General features: G+C 36.0%; 1 protein-coding gene across 1 annotated transcript; it reads right to left on the bottom strand.

Moving 5' to 3' along the window:
- Positions 1-1,964: 1,964 nt before the first annotated feature.
- dolpp1 (dolichyldiphosphatase 1) lies at positions 1,965-15,463 on the bottom strand. The gene is made up of 8 exons (XM_051877403.1): positions 15,054-15,463; positions 11,751-11,851; positions 11,544-11,628; positions 9,734-9,833; positions 6,532-6,630; positions 6,142-6,270; positions 5,934-6,023; positions 1,965-3,983 (listed from the first exon to the last, which is right to left on the bottom strand). The coding sequence occupies exons 1-8, from the start codon at positions 15,127-15,129 to the stop codon at positions 3,947-3,949; spliced, it is 717 nt and encodes a 238-aa protein (XP_051733363.1). The 5' UTR covers positions 15,130-15,463; the 3' UTR covers positions 1,965-3,946.
- Positions 15,464-15,993: the final 530 nt, after the last annotated feature.

Raw genomic sequence — 15,993 nt, 5'->3', positions numbered from 1 at the left:
GTTTGTTTATATAAACTACATTTTCCTAAAAAAAAAAAAAAAAGTACTTTAATAATTAAAAAAAAAAAAAATATTAATTTCAGTGTATACCGAAACTATAGTTTTGTAGTTAAAAATATATTCCATCGATCTGCTATAGTGAAATGTAAAAAATAATTCAGTTAAACTGAAGAGCAATTAAATAAATCATAAATGTACTTGTACTTTAATAATTTAAAAATATTAAAATAATTTAAATGTATACCCAAACTATAGTTTTGTAGTTAATAAACATTACATAGATTTGCTACAGCTGGGGAAATTTAAAAAATAATTCAGTTAAACTGAAGCCTTGACTTGGAGTTTGACAGACGATCAATCATGACGCTGAATCAGCCATTTTGTCCGACAAACAAACACAGGTAAGTTAATACAATTAACGTTGGTGGACTTGAACTTAAAAAATGGTGTGTATTGATGTGTTTCTGCAGTTGAAACAACATATAATGTACCTTCTAATGTTAATTCATGTTAATTACGGGTAGGAAGAGATAATGGTTCACATGCCGCTTGAACTGAGACATTACAGCGATTTGTCACGACTAAAGAGCCACAAAACGGTTGAATTTCTTTAAAAAAATGACAAAATTTGAAAGTCAGAATTGCAAGTTTGTTTCGCGCAATTCTAGGTTTATAACATGCACTTCTGGCTTTATAACAGGCAATTGCGAGATATAAATTCAGAATTGTGAAATGTAAACTCGCAATTCTGAGGGGAAAAAAAAGTCAGTCGCGTCAGAAATCGAATACTTCTCTACTATATAGTACGCGAAAAACAGTATGCGAAAAGTACCCGGATGAATTACGATGGACACTTTACTATCCCATAAGGCCATGGGAGAGGATTTGTCAATGAATTGAAGGGATGTAACTGACGCTGGTAGGTCATGTGACAGTAACAACATGGCGGCTGTAGTATGTCCGAATTCATCCATACTACACGCTTTCGTACTATATAGAACATACTTTTTTAACGGTCGTTAAGTAAATTTAAATTCAAACGTAGTACCTACTTAACAGTACACGAATTCTGACTTTTTTAGTCTTTCTTAATCAGAATTGAACTTTATAACTCGCAATTGCGAGTTTATATCTCACAGTTCTGAGAAAAGAAGTCAGAATTGCGAGATATAAACTCGCAATTGTGAGAAAAAAGTCAGAATTGCGAGTTATATCTAGTTTATAACTTGCTACTTTATTTCTCGCAATTCTGACATTATAACTCGCAATGGCGAGTTTATATCTCGCAATTCTGAGAAGAAACGTCAGAATTGTGAGAAAGTCGCAATCGCGTTTTTTTTTATTTAGCGGTGGAAACAAGCTTCAATAGTCTTGTCTGTTGGGCCGTCTATGGAAGCTTGTTTCCGTCACTGAATAAAAAAAGAAGGTAATTGCAACTTTTTTTCTCACAATTGTGTGATATAAAGTTGCAATTCTGGCTTTTTTTCTCTCAATTGTGAGAAAAAGTCAGAATTGCGAGAGTCAGAATTGCAAGATATAAACTTTATATCTTTATATCACGCAATTCTGACTTTTTTACTTGCAATTGTGAGTTTATATCTCACAATTCTGAGAAAAAAGTCAGAACTGTGAGATAAAAAGTTGCAATTACCTTTTTTATTTTTTTATTTCATGGCGGAAACAAGCTTCCATAGTTATCGGTGTCCTCTTTGCTCTACAATGTATTTTTCACTCTGTGTAACTAAGGGGGATGGGTCTTTGCAAAGGGTCAAACGAATGCTGGAAATGAATGGGAATTATGATAAGTAAACACTGAGAGTGAATATGCAGATTAAATAACTAGTTTGCATGTTTGTAGACGTTAGGAACTTATGATACACATTAAATTAATAAATCTTTTGCTATTACACAAGTAATCAACATGCACATTTGCTCAGACCAGCACTAATAACTGCAACAGTTAATACATAAACATATTTTGTTTTTTATTCAGCCTGATATGAATTACACATGATAAAAGAGAGGATCATCTTAGAGTTATGCAATAATAACCTCCCTTCCCTTTATATAAACACCCCGTCACAGACAGTTTCTACATCATCCTAAAAGAACAGAGGCCTCGGTACATGCTAGAGTTCACCTGAGGATTGGGTTCAGATTTTTATTATGTCCTTTTTCATATTTCCATTTGACATGTAATCTTTTCCTGTTGTAGCAGTTGCAAAGCCGTCCTTAAATACTCAAAAGTGGTTTTATGGGAATGTCTTAAGCGGAAATTAGAGCAGATATGTCAGGTGAGAAAACGGCCCACATCAGGGGAAAAATGGGTCAGAAATTGAAAGAAAAAAAAAATGTGTTAATATTAAAAAGCTGAAAATTATTTTTCCTGCACTGTCAAAATGCATCCTTTGAGATGTTGATTGTATTAATAAAAAAGGACACTCATCTGCACACTGAAACAAACATTATGCAATGGAGCCATCTGCTGAATTAAGGCCCAATAAATCTGAAAAACGTGATATGTGATGTTGCAGAATGAAACACATTTTGCAAGTACAACACAACATAACGTAAATAGGGTTGAAACAGAAATACTACATCATTCTGACCAAACACAGGCACTAATTTTGTTCCCATGACCTAATTTTGTTCCCAGCACCACTTGAAATGAATCTGGAACTAGTTGTAACATCTCCATGTTCTGAAATGCCTTTATGCTCAAGACATTTAGCAAATCCTGCTCACGGACATCTGGAGGAAAAAGCAAAAGCGCTGCTTGGGTGACCATCTGTCAGTGGACAAACTTTAAAACAAAAAGGACCAGCAAAGAGCAGAAATGCAAGAATCCTTGCCTCTACAAAAAACTAGTGTTAATATGACTTTTTTTTTTTTTTTTTTTTTTTTTTAAGTCTTTCGAATTGACAAAGTGCAAATTGTTTCAGTTTACATTACACTTTTTGACAGGAATCCAAGGTGAATCTCGCAAAGCCTGTCAAGAACATGTGTTTCACCCCAAACATCAAAATAAAGAAATTTTGCTTAAAGAAAATTAAGCCTATTTTTGGACCATTATGAGTTTTTACGTTGCAACAATTTTCATGACAAGAAAGCACATTCTGTAATGCAATATGCAGTATAAATGACAGTAATGAGAATAAAAAAATGCAAAACGTCTACACACGTTACTGAGAACTTGGTGAATGCAAAAAAAAAAAAAAATTATATAATATATATATATATATATATATATATATATATATATTTTGGGGTAGAATGTGACTTGGACATATTTTTGCGATATTCACCTGAAAGATTTCTTTCTACTGGGATATACAAATGAGCAAAAGCTATTTTCTTTCCCCCACCCCCCTCGTCTGTTTTCAATGCGGCATTTGTTTCTGCATTCCTCCCCTCCTCCTCCTCCTCTCCTGTTTTTACTACCCAGCCTTAAATTCTCACTTTCCTTTCCCTGGTCCTTTAACGTGTGGTTTAAATAAAAGTAATGCCATGCTGATAGGTTTGCCACGTCGTAAAACGTTCTTTCACTCACTTCCACCTCTTCCCCCCCTTCACGTCGCCGTTAAGATCGTCCCTGTGAACGTTAATGAATAAAATATATATTACATTTGTCATTAAATAGCTTTGTCTCTTGCACGGTCTGCATGCATTAGGAACGCAGGGGCAGCCTAAGGACGGGGGGAGGAGAAGGCCATGTTGTCGTGCGAACGGTTGGGTCATGTGATAATAACGGTCACGTCTGCGATACAGACTCGCTCCTTTGGTCCACAAGTACACTGTTCTGCGCTTTCACATCAACCAGAACAGTCCAGACTATGAAACTCCAGTGTGTTTGAGCGTGTGTGTGTGTGTGTGTGTGTGTGTGTGTGTGTGTGTGTGTGTGTGTGTCTGTGTGTCTGGTCAGTTTTCACTGGGGTTTTGCTGCAAATCACTGAAGCTTCGTTCCCAGCTTTCGTTGTCTGTTTCTGTATGAGAAGATGACAAAATAAAAATATAAGTCAAAGGTTTACAAGGCATTTTCCACAAATAGGATAAAGTAATAAAGGTGTAAAACTACTAGATAAACTACTAACGCAAATTAGTTTCCAGGATTTTTCTCCATATAGTGGACTTCACTGGGGTTCAATGGGTTGAAGGTCCAAATGTCAGTTTCAGTGCAGCTTCAAAGAGGTCTACACGATCCCAGATGAGGAATAAGAGTCTTATCGAGAGAAACGATTGGTCATTTTCTAAAATAAAAAAATAAAAAAATTATATACTTTTTAACCACAAATGCTCGTCTTGCACTGCTCTGCGATGCGCCACGCATGACGTAATGGAAAGGTCACGCGTGACGTAGGCAGAAGTAACGCGGTAAGGCGAAAAACTCCATTTCATTTTCAAAATTCTCCGACATCGCTGTCTTAACTTTTTTTGTAAAGGGTGTTTGACTTAGTCTTCGCACGTTTGCCCTGTCCAAATACCCAAAATTGCGGTCTTTGCCACTTGAGAGCATGTGCACGCGACAGGAAGTAAATGCGCAAGACTGTCCCATGTCTTGAAAGTGCAGTGCCCTTAATGCACACTAAACCCATACTATCTTGAGTACCACTTCAGAGCGGTACTCGAGGCTAATCATGCATTATGTTCGGGAACTCACTTCCCCCGAAATCGCGAGATGTCAAGGAAAACATTCGACTGAGTTAAATTAATTATATATTACATTTAATTTGGTAGTAAAATATGTGTTGCACATTTTATTGATGCAAAGATGAGTAGGCTATGTGTATTTTGTACATCATTTGCAACTGCTTATCATCACTTAAAGAAGCACCACAATTTTAAAATCGTGTCTTCTGTTAGTTACATAGCGACCACTGAACAGGCATTTGGAAGTGTATTTTAAAATGCAAAGTATTGAAAAAAAAAAATAAAAACAAAAAGCTGTAAACACTTGCATTTTTTGCAAGACTATAAGTGTGTCCCAAAAGTTCTACACACACTTGCAGTCTTCACGCCCACTTGAACACTTGAGCCAAATACAGGAAATACGTCATGTAAGTAGACAAGTGGAAAGTGCAAAGACTGCAAGTGTGGGTATTTGGACAGGGCATTGACCTTTCCAACATGATTATGTAACGTGTGGCACATCGCAGAGCAGTGCAAGACGAGCATTTGTAGTTAAAGTATATAAATTTGTATTTTTTTTTTAGAAAATGACCGATCGTTTCACTAGATAAGACTCTTATTCCTCGTCTGGGATCATGTAGAGCTGTTTGAAGCTGCACTGAAACTGACATTTGGACCTTCAACCTGTTGTACCCCACTGAAGTCCACTATATGAAGAAAAATCCTGGAATGTTTTCCTCAAAAACCTTAATTTCTTCTCAACTGAAGAAAGACAGACATAAACATCTTAGATGACATGGGGGTGAGTAAATTATCAGGAAATTTTAATTCTGAAGTGAACTGAAGTTTATTAATAACTTTTAGTCCCAAACAGACCCTACTAACATCATTTAGATTAAATTAGCACCCAATTGTTACCCCTTTTTGCAGTTTTTAAAATGTTATTTTATTATTTTATAAATTACAATACTGTTTAAAAGTTATGGGTTGGTGAGATTTTTTTAAATGAAGTCTCTTACGATCATTAAGGGTCTTTTTATTTGATCAAAAATACAATAAAACAGTAATATTGTGAAATATTACTACAATTTAAAATAGCTGTTTTTATTTTAATATTACTCCAGTCTTCAGTGTCACATGATCCTTCAGAAATCATTCTAATATGCTGATTTGCAGGTCAAACATTTCTGATTATTATCCATGTTGAAAACACTGAATTCATTTTTTTAGACTTTTAAGTCTTCTTTCATGGAAAGTGCCAGAAAGGCCCTTGAACTGATATTTGGTGGTGCTGCAGGTGAGTTTACCTGGCTTCTGATCTGGTTACTGTGTATTCAAACCACAGGATGTTAGGAATGAGACTTGTATCTCTCACCAGAAAAAACTCTGAGATGGGCCTGAGAAGAGAAAGAGAAACACATTATGATGGTGAAACAGAGCTCTGTGTGTATAAGTGGGTTTGATTTATTCAGGATAATGATTGGTGAACATCTGTATGTGTGCTTGCATCATTACCAGGCTGCTATCTTGGGAAAGAGTGGCGTTAGCACCTCTTGGGTGATAAAAAACCAAACCACTCCCATCACCATACCAGCCACGCCCCCATAAATCACCTGACTCCAGGTGTGGTACAGGAGGTAGACTCTATGAACACATGGGACAACATTTGCAATGCATCAATAATCCAACACTACAAAGGATAAAGATCCTGCACTCACTTTAAAAACAAACACACATTAGGCAAGGCAAGTTTATTTATATAGCACATTTCATACACAGTGGTAATTCAAATGGCTTTACAAAAAATCGGAAACAAATACATAAGAATTAAAAGATTGATATAAACGCATTAAAACAGTTAAGTAGAGAATACAAATTGATATAAAATGTATTAAAACAGTTTACCTGCTGTATGAAACGGACAGAGCCACGGCCAGTAGAATGATGGACAGTATATGCCGCCATAACAATTCAACACACCTGGCATTGTTCGTCTGATGCATTCTGGGAAAAAGAAACCAAATCAGACACATTCTTTTATTTTGATCTGATTACAATTTCAAGAGATTCAGCTATGCGTTACATTGTGGTAAAATGCACAATAAAAAATACTGCTACCATTGTGGCATACACAAATACAAAAAACTTTCCACATGAAGCAACAAAGTACAATAATTAGTTACTTTTCTCAAGACTAACACAGTAACGCATACAGGTATCCAGACCAACTTTTTACTAGAAGCACTGTAGCCCATTACTGAAAATTTTAGGAGCACAAGCAGAAAATTGAGGCGCACCATAAATCGGCCTGCATTGTAATTATTCACATTTAGAGCTTTGAAGTGCTTGAAAAAGTTGTGTAAAGCACTTGAAAGTAGGGTTGGGCGATGTCCCCTAAATTGGCAGTAGACAATGTTTACAGTAAAATTATTTTAATTTTCGTTATTATATAATTATTATTCGTTATTTTACTTTATTTATTTTATTTCCCAACTAATGACTCATCCGCACTTTCCAATAGGTTGCACATGAGGGGGGAAAAAGTAGCTTCCTTCCACTTAAGAAGAATTGTGCACTTTTTATTTTAATATATTTCTTTACATAAATACTATTTTCTACTTAAAAGCTATAATTTTGTTATTTTACTAACCCAACTAATGACTCATCCGGGCTTTCCAATAGGTTGCATGTAAGGGGAAAAAGTAGCTTTCTTCCACTTAAGAAGAGTTGTGCACTTTTAAGCACTTTTTATTTTAATATCTCTCTTTACATTAATATTTTTTTCTTCTTAAAAACTATAATTTCGTCATCCAGGCTTTCCAATAAGTTGCACGTGAGAGGAAAAAAAAAAGTAGCGTCCTTCCACTTAAAGAGTTGATAAAATGGCGTTGGTATTGGTTGCTAAAAGGGTACTACTTCGCCTATATGGCAATTTTTTGGATTTAGACCTGATGAGAGTGGGCAGCTGAAGGGACCTGACTGAAGTTGTGTGCAAGATCTGCTCATGTGTGATCCGCGCAAAAGATGGGCAGACGACCAATCTTCATGACCACTTGCGTGTTCGCCATCCAGCAGAATATGCCACCTTGCCTGCACGTGCTGGGCCTAGCAAAAAAGCTAGCCAGCACGCTTTTTTGCCACGTCTCTCCATCGTGATATCGGTCAGCCATCACGATGGACGATGATATCATCCATCGGCACAACCCTGCTTGAAAGTCTTTGAAAAGTGCTTGAATTTCACTCTCAAAAGGTTGTATGAACTCTGAAAACATTCCACTGTTTCTGCCACAATACCATAATTATAGATAGCGTTACCACATTAAATCCATGGTGAATATTGGTGATTTGTGGATTGAAAAGCCTTCTATAACTTGTTCGTTCATGGCACAATGTTTCTACTGGTTTCCACGTCAGCGCGGTTTGATCTGATATGGTTTATACCAGAGAATTCTGTGCCGAATTTGAATGCTTCTCACTAGATCTCGCAGCGATGTTATTAATACTGTGGCACTTTATAGTAACGATGACATGTGATCAAAGTTCGGCCCCGTGTGTAAACTGAGCTCGCACTGCAGCTATTCATTACTGGGCTGAGCCGATAAACGTTCAGCTTTTGATTTGTTTGCCTTTTGATGTTTTTCATATGCAACGGTTTGGCAATGTGGTGCAACCTCTAACAAAATTTAGTTGCACTGGCAGGAAAAACAGGTCACAAAATGGGACCATTTGGTCGCAGTCTGGAGCCCTGCCATTTACAAGCAACACTCCCCAACACTGAGCTGAACAAAGAAAGTGTTCAGTGTGTTATCTTTGGTGTAAATATTTCTTGTTAGAAAGGCCAAGTGTTTTTTTCCTTTCACACATATAACATGTCAACAGTTATTAAAGGATTAGTTCACTTTCAAATGAAAATTACCCAAAGCTTTACTCACCCTTAAGCCATCCTAGGTGTATATGACTTTCTTCTTTCTGACGAACACAATCGTAGAAATATTAATAAACATCCTGACACAAACGAGATTTATAATGGCAATATGCATTACCAAACGAGTATGAGCCGAAGAAAATGTCTCCATCCACACCCATCTATCATAAATGTACTCCACACGGCTCCGGAGGGGTTAATAAAGGCCTTCTGAAGCGAAGCGTTGCGTTTGTGTAAAAAAAAAAAAAAAAAAAAAAAAAAAATCCATATTTAACAAGTTATGAAGTAAAATATATAGCTTCCACCAGACTGCCTTCCATATTCAAATTACGGAAAAAACAGAACTACTGTCACGTCAATTCAGTAAGTTGAATAGGGAAGGCACAGGATGTACTTCGTAAGCTTTTTGAAGAATACGGAAGGCGGTCTGGTGAAAGCTAGATATTACATATATTTAACTTGTTAAATAAGGATTTTTTTTTTTTTTTTTTTACACAAACGCATCGCTTCGCTTCAGAAGACCTTTATTAACCCTCTGGAGCTGTGAGGAGTACATGTTTATGATGGATGGATGTGGATGGAGACACTTTCTTCAGCTCATACTCGTTTGGTTACGCATACTGCCATTATAAAGCTCAAATGCATCAGGATATTGATTAATATTTCTACGATTGTGTTCATCAGAAAGAAGAAAGTCATATACACCTAGGATGGCTTGAGGGTGAGTAAATCTTGGGCTAATTTTCATTTGAAAGTGAACTAAGCCTTTAAGGCTGGCTGCTTGTACTAATAACTTGTATATACACAGATATACATACATACACATATACATACAATGATTTCTGAAGGATCATGTGACACTGAAGACTGGAGTAATGATGCTGAAAATTCAGCTTTGATCAAAGGAATAAATTACATTTTAATATATATTCAAATAGAAAACCGTTATTTTGAACTGCAATAATATTTCACAATATTACAGTTTTACTGTATGTTTTATCAAATAAATAAAGCCTTGGTGTGCAAAAGAGACTATTTATTCAAAACAATTAAAAAAAAAAATTGGCTGATCCCAAACTTTTTAACAGTGTTTTTCTAGTAATGTGTGGTTCTCTTTTTCCGTGTCAATACTTTTCTTTTCATTTTAGTAAAATGTTATAAATAACAATTTGAATTTCTTACCTTAAATAAAGAAAAAGAAAAAAGTATACAACAAAAAACCAGATGAACTGAGAGTGACTGGAAGGCATCCCATACTCTGTCGTGACTGAGCTGTGACCTCCTGTTAATGACACACAACAGAGAATTCAGTAACTCACAAAACATTAGGCACGTGCACAAGCAATCGACTAGCTGGGTACTAGTTATGTACCAACTTGTCAAGTAATGAAGAGTTAGTCAAACATCCCTGCACTCATAATAAGTGAGAATAGCTATAAGAATCTCAGTCACAAGCCAGGGTTAATATCATTAACTAAAACTAAAACCATTTAAAAAAAAATTTAACATTAACTGAAATAAAATCAAATATTAAAACATTAAAACGTAGCATTCCACAGGAAAAGTGTTAAAAAGCAGTGTGTTGACCACAAATATATTCTATTTAAATATTTCTTAACTTCTGGATAATGATTTAATGTCATTTGAGTGCTTGACTACATTAATGAGAGTGACATATTTAATATAAAATGTGTATAAAATGGAAAACAGTTTTAAATTATTTTGTTTACGTCATTACTTCACTCGCAACCGTTAACTTTTTGCATACGCATATTACAATACGTTTTGTTCGCATGCAACGTTTATACATCAGGCCCCTGGGCTGGTAACTAAAAGGCTGCAGGTCAAGCCCAAGGGTTGGCCCATGAACTACCCATTGCATCTTTGAGCACGGTCTCATATAATCAGACTTAATTCTATTGGTATAAAGTCTGGTCCAGTTTTTCAGACTATTCTGGCCAAGAACCGCCTACTCAGACCGTCTGGCCGACATGTAAATCAATAAAGCACCGTTAGTTTTGTTTTTACATGCCGTTTTGTGGTGGAAAAAAACTCACATGGCAGTCTACACAGCCACAAACTAAACTCTTATTGTGACTGTTCTGCAGATTACCAGATCTTTCTATATCAACCCTGTGTAAAGCCTGACATATGAAACAATAGTCAAAAAAATATAATTTTTCACAAATGGTACAGTTTATTTAACCTTTCGACAAAATATGGTGTTTTTTGTTGAGCCATCAAAGCCTAATGAATAGACTATATATTATATTCTCACTATATCATCTAGTATGATATATTGAGAATATGGAGCTCATACTTGAAGAAAAAACACCTCAATTTTTGCCCAAATTTCTGCATATAAATATCAGTCGTCACTCTTTATCTGCCAATAATGTGTCTCAGTAAGATGATATTTAAATTAGTTTTATGATCAAAGCTCTGTAGTTTTAAAACATATAATGCAATGCAATACAATGATGATTGAGAGATGAACAAATAAACCTTCCTCAGAAGCCTGATGATCATATTTGATCCTCACATTTGATTTTTTTAATAAATGATTTATGGATAATCAAGTATACCCAAGTTGCTTCAGTCCAGTAAATGTTCACCCTTAAATATTACTAACAATATAAAAGTTATTCTTAAGTTTATAAAAATCAGTAAAGAATTCACAGCAAAGAGACCATGAGCAGAAGGTGGACGTTTTTACAATTACACTAAAAGGCTTTTACTTGCTAAAAAAAGTACAAGCTATCAATCAGATGACTAAAGGACTGTAGAAGATTGTGTGCAACAGGTTTTTCAGCAAAGTTTTGATCATGTTGTTAATTTTTAGGCCATAGAATTTTGCATATTAAAAACGATACAACAGGCTTTATAAGGTTAACATTCAGTTTTCATGGTACCAGATGCTAAGATCTAAGTGTCAAAAGACCATGTTCATTAAACTGATAACTTAAACAGACGACACACTGACATTACTCACCCCCACACGGTCGAGGCTCCTGTAGAATGTGTTTGAGAAGCCAGTTTAGCCCCTCATTCATGATCAACCCCCCAAAAAAAGAGATCTGAGAGAGAGAGAGAGAAAAACACACAAGTGATGAAAAGCGTAATGGAGAAAACGGTGGTATGTGCTGTGGTTTGGGATTTGACCCAATACCCTGCTGGTTTGTGACATCATGTGACTCACCGTATGTAGTTCTCTCTTAAAGACGATCAGAGTGACAAATCCGACGAGGATCGCTATGGGCAGCAGACTCATGCAGGCCAATACCTGCCCCGTCAGATCACCTGGACAAACAAACAGATTAAGAGTCCTCCTTCTTTGCACACTGAGCCAGACTGTTCAGAATAGCGTATTGCCTTACTACTCTGCAGTATGCAATCTCTATATAGACTTGTTAAGGTTAGACATATTTACAACTTGAATTAAAATGTTTTCTTTTCGAGATGATAAGATGAGAAATGGACTACTCAATAGTAGTGTTGTCAAAAGTACCAAAAAGTCAGTACTGAAATTTTAAAAATGTGACAATACCAGAATTTCCCCCTTAGCATTTTGAGCACTGTTGTGTGGTTTCTTAAACACCTCTGATTGGCCATTGTGTTCACGCGCTCAACAGATACAGCTGTGCTTGGCTACAATGTTCTTTAATAGAGCTGCACGATTAATCGTAAAAAGATCACAATCTCGATTCAAGCACCCACGCGATCTTACTTTATTAACGACAACGCCAGAGCCAGAGCCATTTTGAATCACATATTAGTTATTTCTGTTACAATTATTCACATTATCACAGAAGTACTGAGATACAAGTTTTAAGTTAGTATTTAAACACCGATCTCTACGATAGCGATCAAAATAGAGCAAACTACCTTTCGAAACAAACTTGACACACCAAATAACGGTTGTATCAATTACACTAGGTGGCGACAACTGACTGTTAAAAAATGTATTTGTCATTGAATCGTTCATTCAAAAGATTTGTTCAAAAACACTGATTCATCCAGCAATGAAACAAGTATTTATTAATGAGTCATTGAATTCAAACCATTTTTTAAATAATTCATTCAAACATTTTCCAGCAATTAGAGTCAGCAATTTATATTTTGTCAGAACCTTTAGTAAATTACATGTTATTTTGTTTGGTTGTATATTCAGAATCGTGGGAGAATCGTGATCTCTATTTGAAACCAAAAAATCATGATTCTCATTTTATCCAGAATCATGCAGCTCTATTCTCTAACTTAAATTATTTTTATTGCCATTAAAAAAAAAAAAAAAAAAATCAAAACAGCAGTGGGAACAGTGGGCAAGTGATGTAATCGGTGTTGCGGCTGAACATTGCATAACATTGACTATCACAGCAAGCCTATCACTCAATGAAACTAAAAACTTAATACTACGTAGTTCATATCATTAGACTGTGATTTATGCGTTATAATAGCTATAACACTATTAAAGTCGACATGAAATGAAATTTCACCCTACTAAATGCCTGTGAACAATTCATCGATGCATATGTTTCTTTTCTTTCTTTCATTTTGACCTCAATATTTAATCAAAACATCATTACTGGATTTTCCCGTGAAAACGACAGACTTCTTTCCGGTGACATATGCAGGACTCCTGTAATCTTTAGGGACTGTTCACATCACAACTTTTGCGCACTCAAGTTTGTTATTTTAAATGCAGATGCACAACAAGTGCGCTCTCAATACAGGGTGACGCCGTCGTTTTTTCCAGTCTGATGAAAAAATCCCAACTTTGCAGAATACTGCAAGCGCACTGCAGATCATGTGACAAGAACCAACCAATAAGCTTCTCCCTTTCCGTTACAACATTGAAATCTCAGCCAAACCCAAACACAGGTTTTTTGTTTTTTTTTAATTCGCCATAAATAAATCTAGTAGCAGAGTTACTACTAGAGATTTTTAGAGCTTCCACATTCTTCAATACGCCATTCGTCATGTCAGAAGTTACACTTCCACTATAACTCGATGCTTACAGCCATTTTCCAGAAGCTAGTTACTATAGTAGTTTATAAAGTTTTAAATATGGATACTTTTCTTACAAAAACGCATCGCTTTGCTTCAGATGACCTTTATTAACGCCCTGGAGATGTATAGGTTACTTTTATCATGGATGGATGCACTTTTTTGGGCTTCAAAATCATGAGCGTCGATAACTACCATTATAAAGCTTGGAAGAACCAGAATATTTTTTAATATATCTCCGATTGTGTTCATCTGAAAGAAGATAGTCATATACACCTAGGATGGCTTGAGGGTGAGTAAATCATGGGAAAATTTTAATATTTGGGTGAACTATCCCTTTAAGAATTAATTGCTTAGCATTTTAAGTGTTAACGCATGACAAGTCAGAGCTCTGGGAGAATTGTTCAAGTTGTAATTAAGAGTTCAACCATGACGTGAATGCTTTTTAAAAGTTGGAATCTCGTAATGCCGCAAACTCATTCAAAAATGATTATGACATCACAACCATGAGCTAATGGACATTTCTAATGAACTATACTAAAGATTATTCCATGCATGGCAAAGAATTAATATTTAAAAACAAATTCCTGTGCATAAAGCATTAAAAGCAGGCCATTTCAAAACTGAGATAAAGCAAGCCTAAATGTGCAGTTTGGCAAATGCAATGTTTATGTTTTATATATATATATATATATATATATATATATATATATATATATATATATATATATATATATATATAAAATCATACAAGTATTTGCCAAACTGTACTTTCAGTCTTGCTTTATCTCGTGCATACTTAGCATGTTTTACACCTCATGATGCATCATGCATGACAATTTCATATGCAAACACATCAAACTATGTGACAGGAGTTTAAAACACGGAAGATGTTCGTGGTTTTCTTCATGTTCCGCATCATTTCTCTGTGTTTGGCATTAGCATAGTACATTTTCGACTTGCTTTAACATATTCCAGCGTTTTGGGGTCAGTTTATATATTTCCAAACCCAGGGAGACCCTCACAAACGAAAGGACCCAGAAAGGGTGTGATGCAACCGGGAATGAACTGGATTAACCCAACTGAGCCACGAGTCTTTCATGAAACTTACAGGAGCAGTTGGCTCTTATGTGCTTCCATTAGACGCAGTCACCTGCCTATAATGCTAGTACTGATCACTGGATTATCGATTCGACACTGAATTAGATTAATGTTTTACTAATAAGCCGTCAATATTACTGAGAAACTGAATAAGGGTCTCCCAGTGTGGTGTACTAGTGAGCGTACAGGAGCACAGCGCATGCGCACAAAACAAGCGCACTATTTGGCAGCAGGCGTTCCGTTCTCTACGGAGCGAGCGCAGTATTTGGCAACCCAGCCCTGGCCGTGTCCATTCAGCTGCGCGATGTTCCACAGAAGCCGCTGCCCGAATAAAGTGGCGTATGATGATACGAACTGCTTTGCGGGGAAAACAACAATTTAAAAATGCTCTTACCAGCCGGATACTCTACGTGGGTTAAGGATATCGACCGCCATCGAGGTGGTGCCGAGCACTGCTCTTCCGACGCCATCTTACCCGGACACCGGGCATCAGTCGTCGACCAATCAGAATGAAACGCCCCGATGCGTTCGACCAATCAGATTCACCGGACGCTGCTACGACGCGCGGCCATTCACCAAGCGCACTCTCAAAGGAAAAAAATCTGCACGGGAACAGCCGTCCAATCAGAGGCGGGTGGTTAAGAAAATGGACCAATCCAAAGACGTTTGGCTGGACAAATGAAAATTGGATTTATTCAAATGAAAGAAGAAAAATTAAGTGAATGGGGAGATCCTCTTCAATTGATATCAACTACTATGTGAAGGCAACTAGCGCCACACGCTCACTCTGGCCGATTACATGTTGAAAAACTTAAAAAAAAAAAAAAAAAAAATCAATAATAAATAAATATATATGCAAAATTCAAGGATTTTTTCCCCTTCATTTCAACATTGAAATAAACAAAATTTGTTAGTGTTTCCTCAAGATTTTTCTATGGGTTTTTATTAGAATATTGTTTTTGTATTTGAGTAAAATAAGGTCTATGGTTATCATTACATTTTATTCTACATCAACAAAGTACACCTAGTCATAACTCAAATGTACATTTTTAAGCTGCTAAATATCACAAGGATGTGAGTTTACCACGTTGTAGTCCTTTCAGGCACAAAAAATATAATTAAAAGGTACTAAAATGGGCCAAAAAATCATATTCAGTAGGTTTCTTCTAGTGACCACTGTTGCAGAAGGGGTCAATAAATAAATAGTCGGGATGCACCGATACCATTTTTTAAGGGCAGAGAACGAGCACTGATATTTTTTTTTTCTGGTACTCGCTGATACTGATGCCTATACATTTATTTATTTCTTTTTTTTAAATTTCTTTTGGTGATGT

The sequence above is a fragment of the Ctenopharyngodon idella genome, chromosome 21, assembly GCF_019924925.1.
Source record: "Ctenopharyngodon idella isolate HZGC_01 chromosome 21, HZGC01, whole genome shotgun sequence".
NCBI classification, from domain to species: Eukaryota; Metazoa; Chordata; class Actinopteri; order Cypriniformes; family Xenocyprididae; genus Ctenopharyngodon; species Ctenopharyngodon idella.
Note: the sequence above shows the minus strand (reverse complement) of the source record. Positions and strands in the feature narration are given on the sequence as shown.

Coding starts and splice junctions, on each gene's coding strand:
- dolpp1 (XM_051877403.1), bottom strand. CDS start 15,129: ATGGCGTCGGAAGAGCAGTGCTCGGCACCACCTCGATGGCGGTCGATA. Junction 6,631..9,733: donor TTTCTTTTTCTTTATTTAAG/GTAAGAAATTCA, acceptor TCTTTTTCCCAG/AATGCATCAGACGAACAATG. Junction 3,984..5,933: donor GTAACCAGATCAGAAGCCAG/GTAAACTCACCT, acceptor CTTCTCATACAG/AAACAGACAACGAAAGCTGG.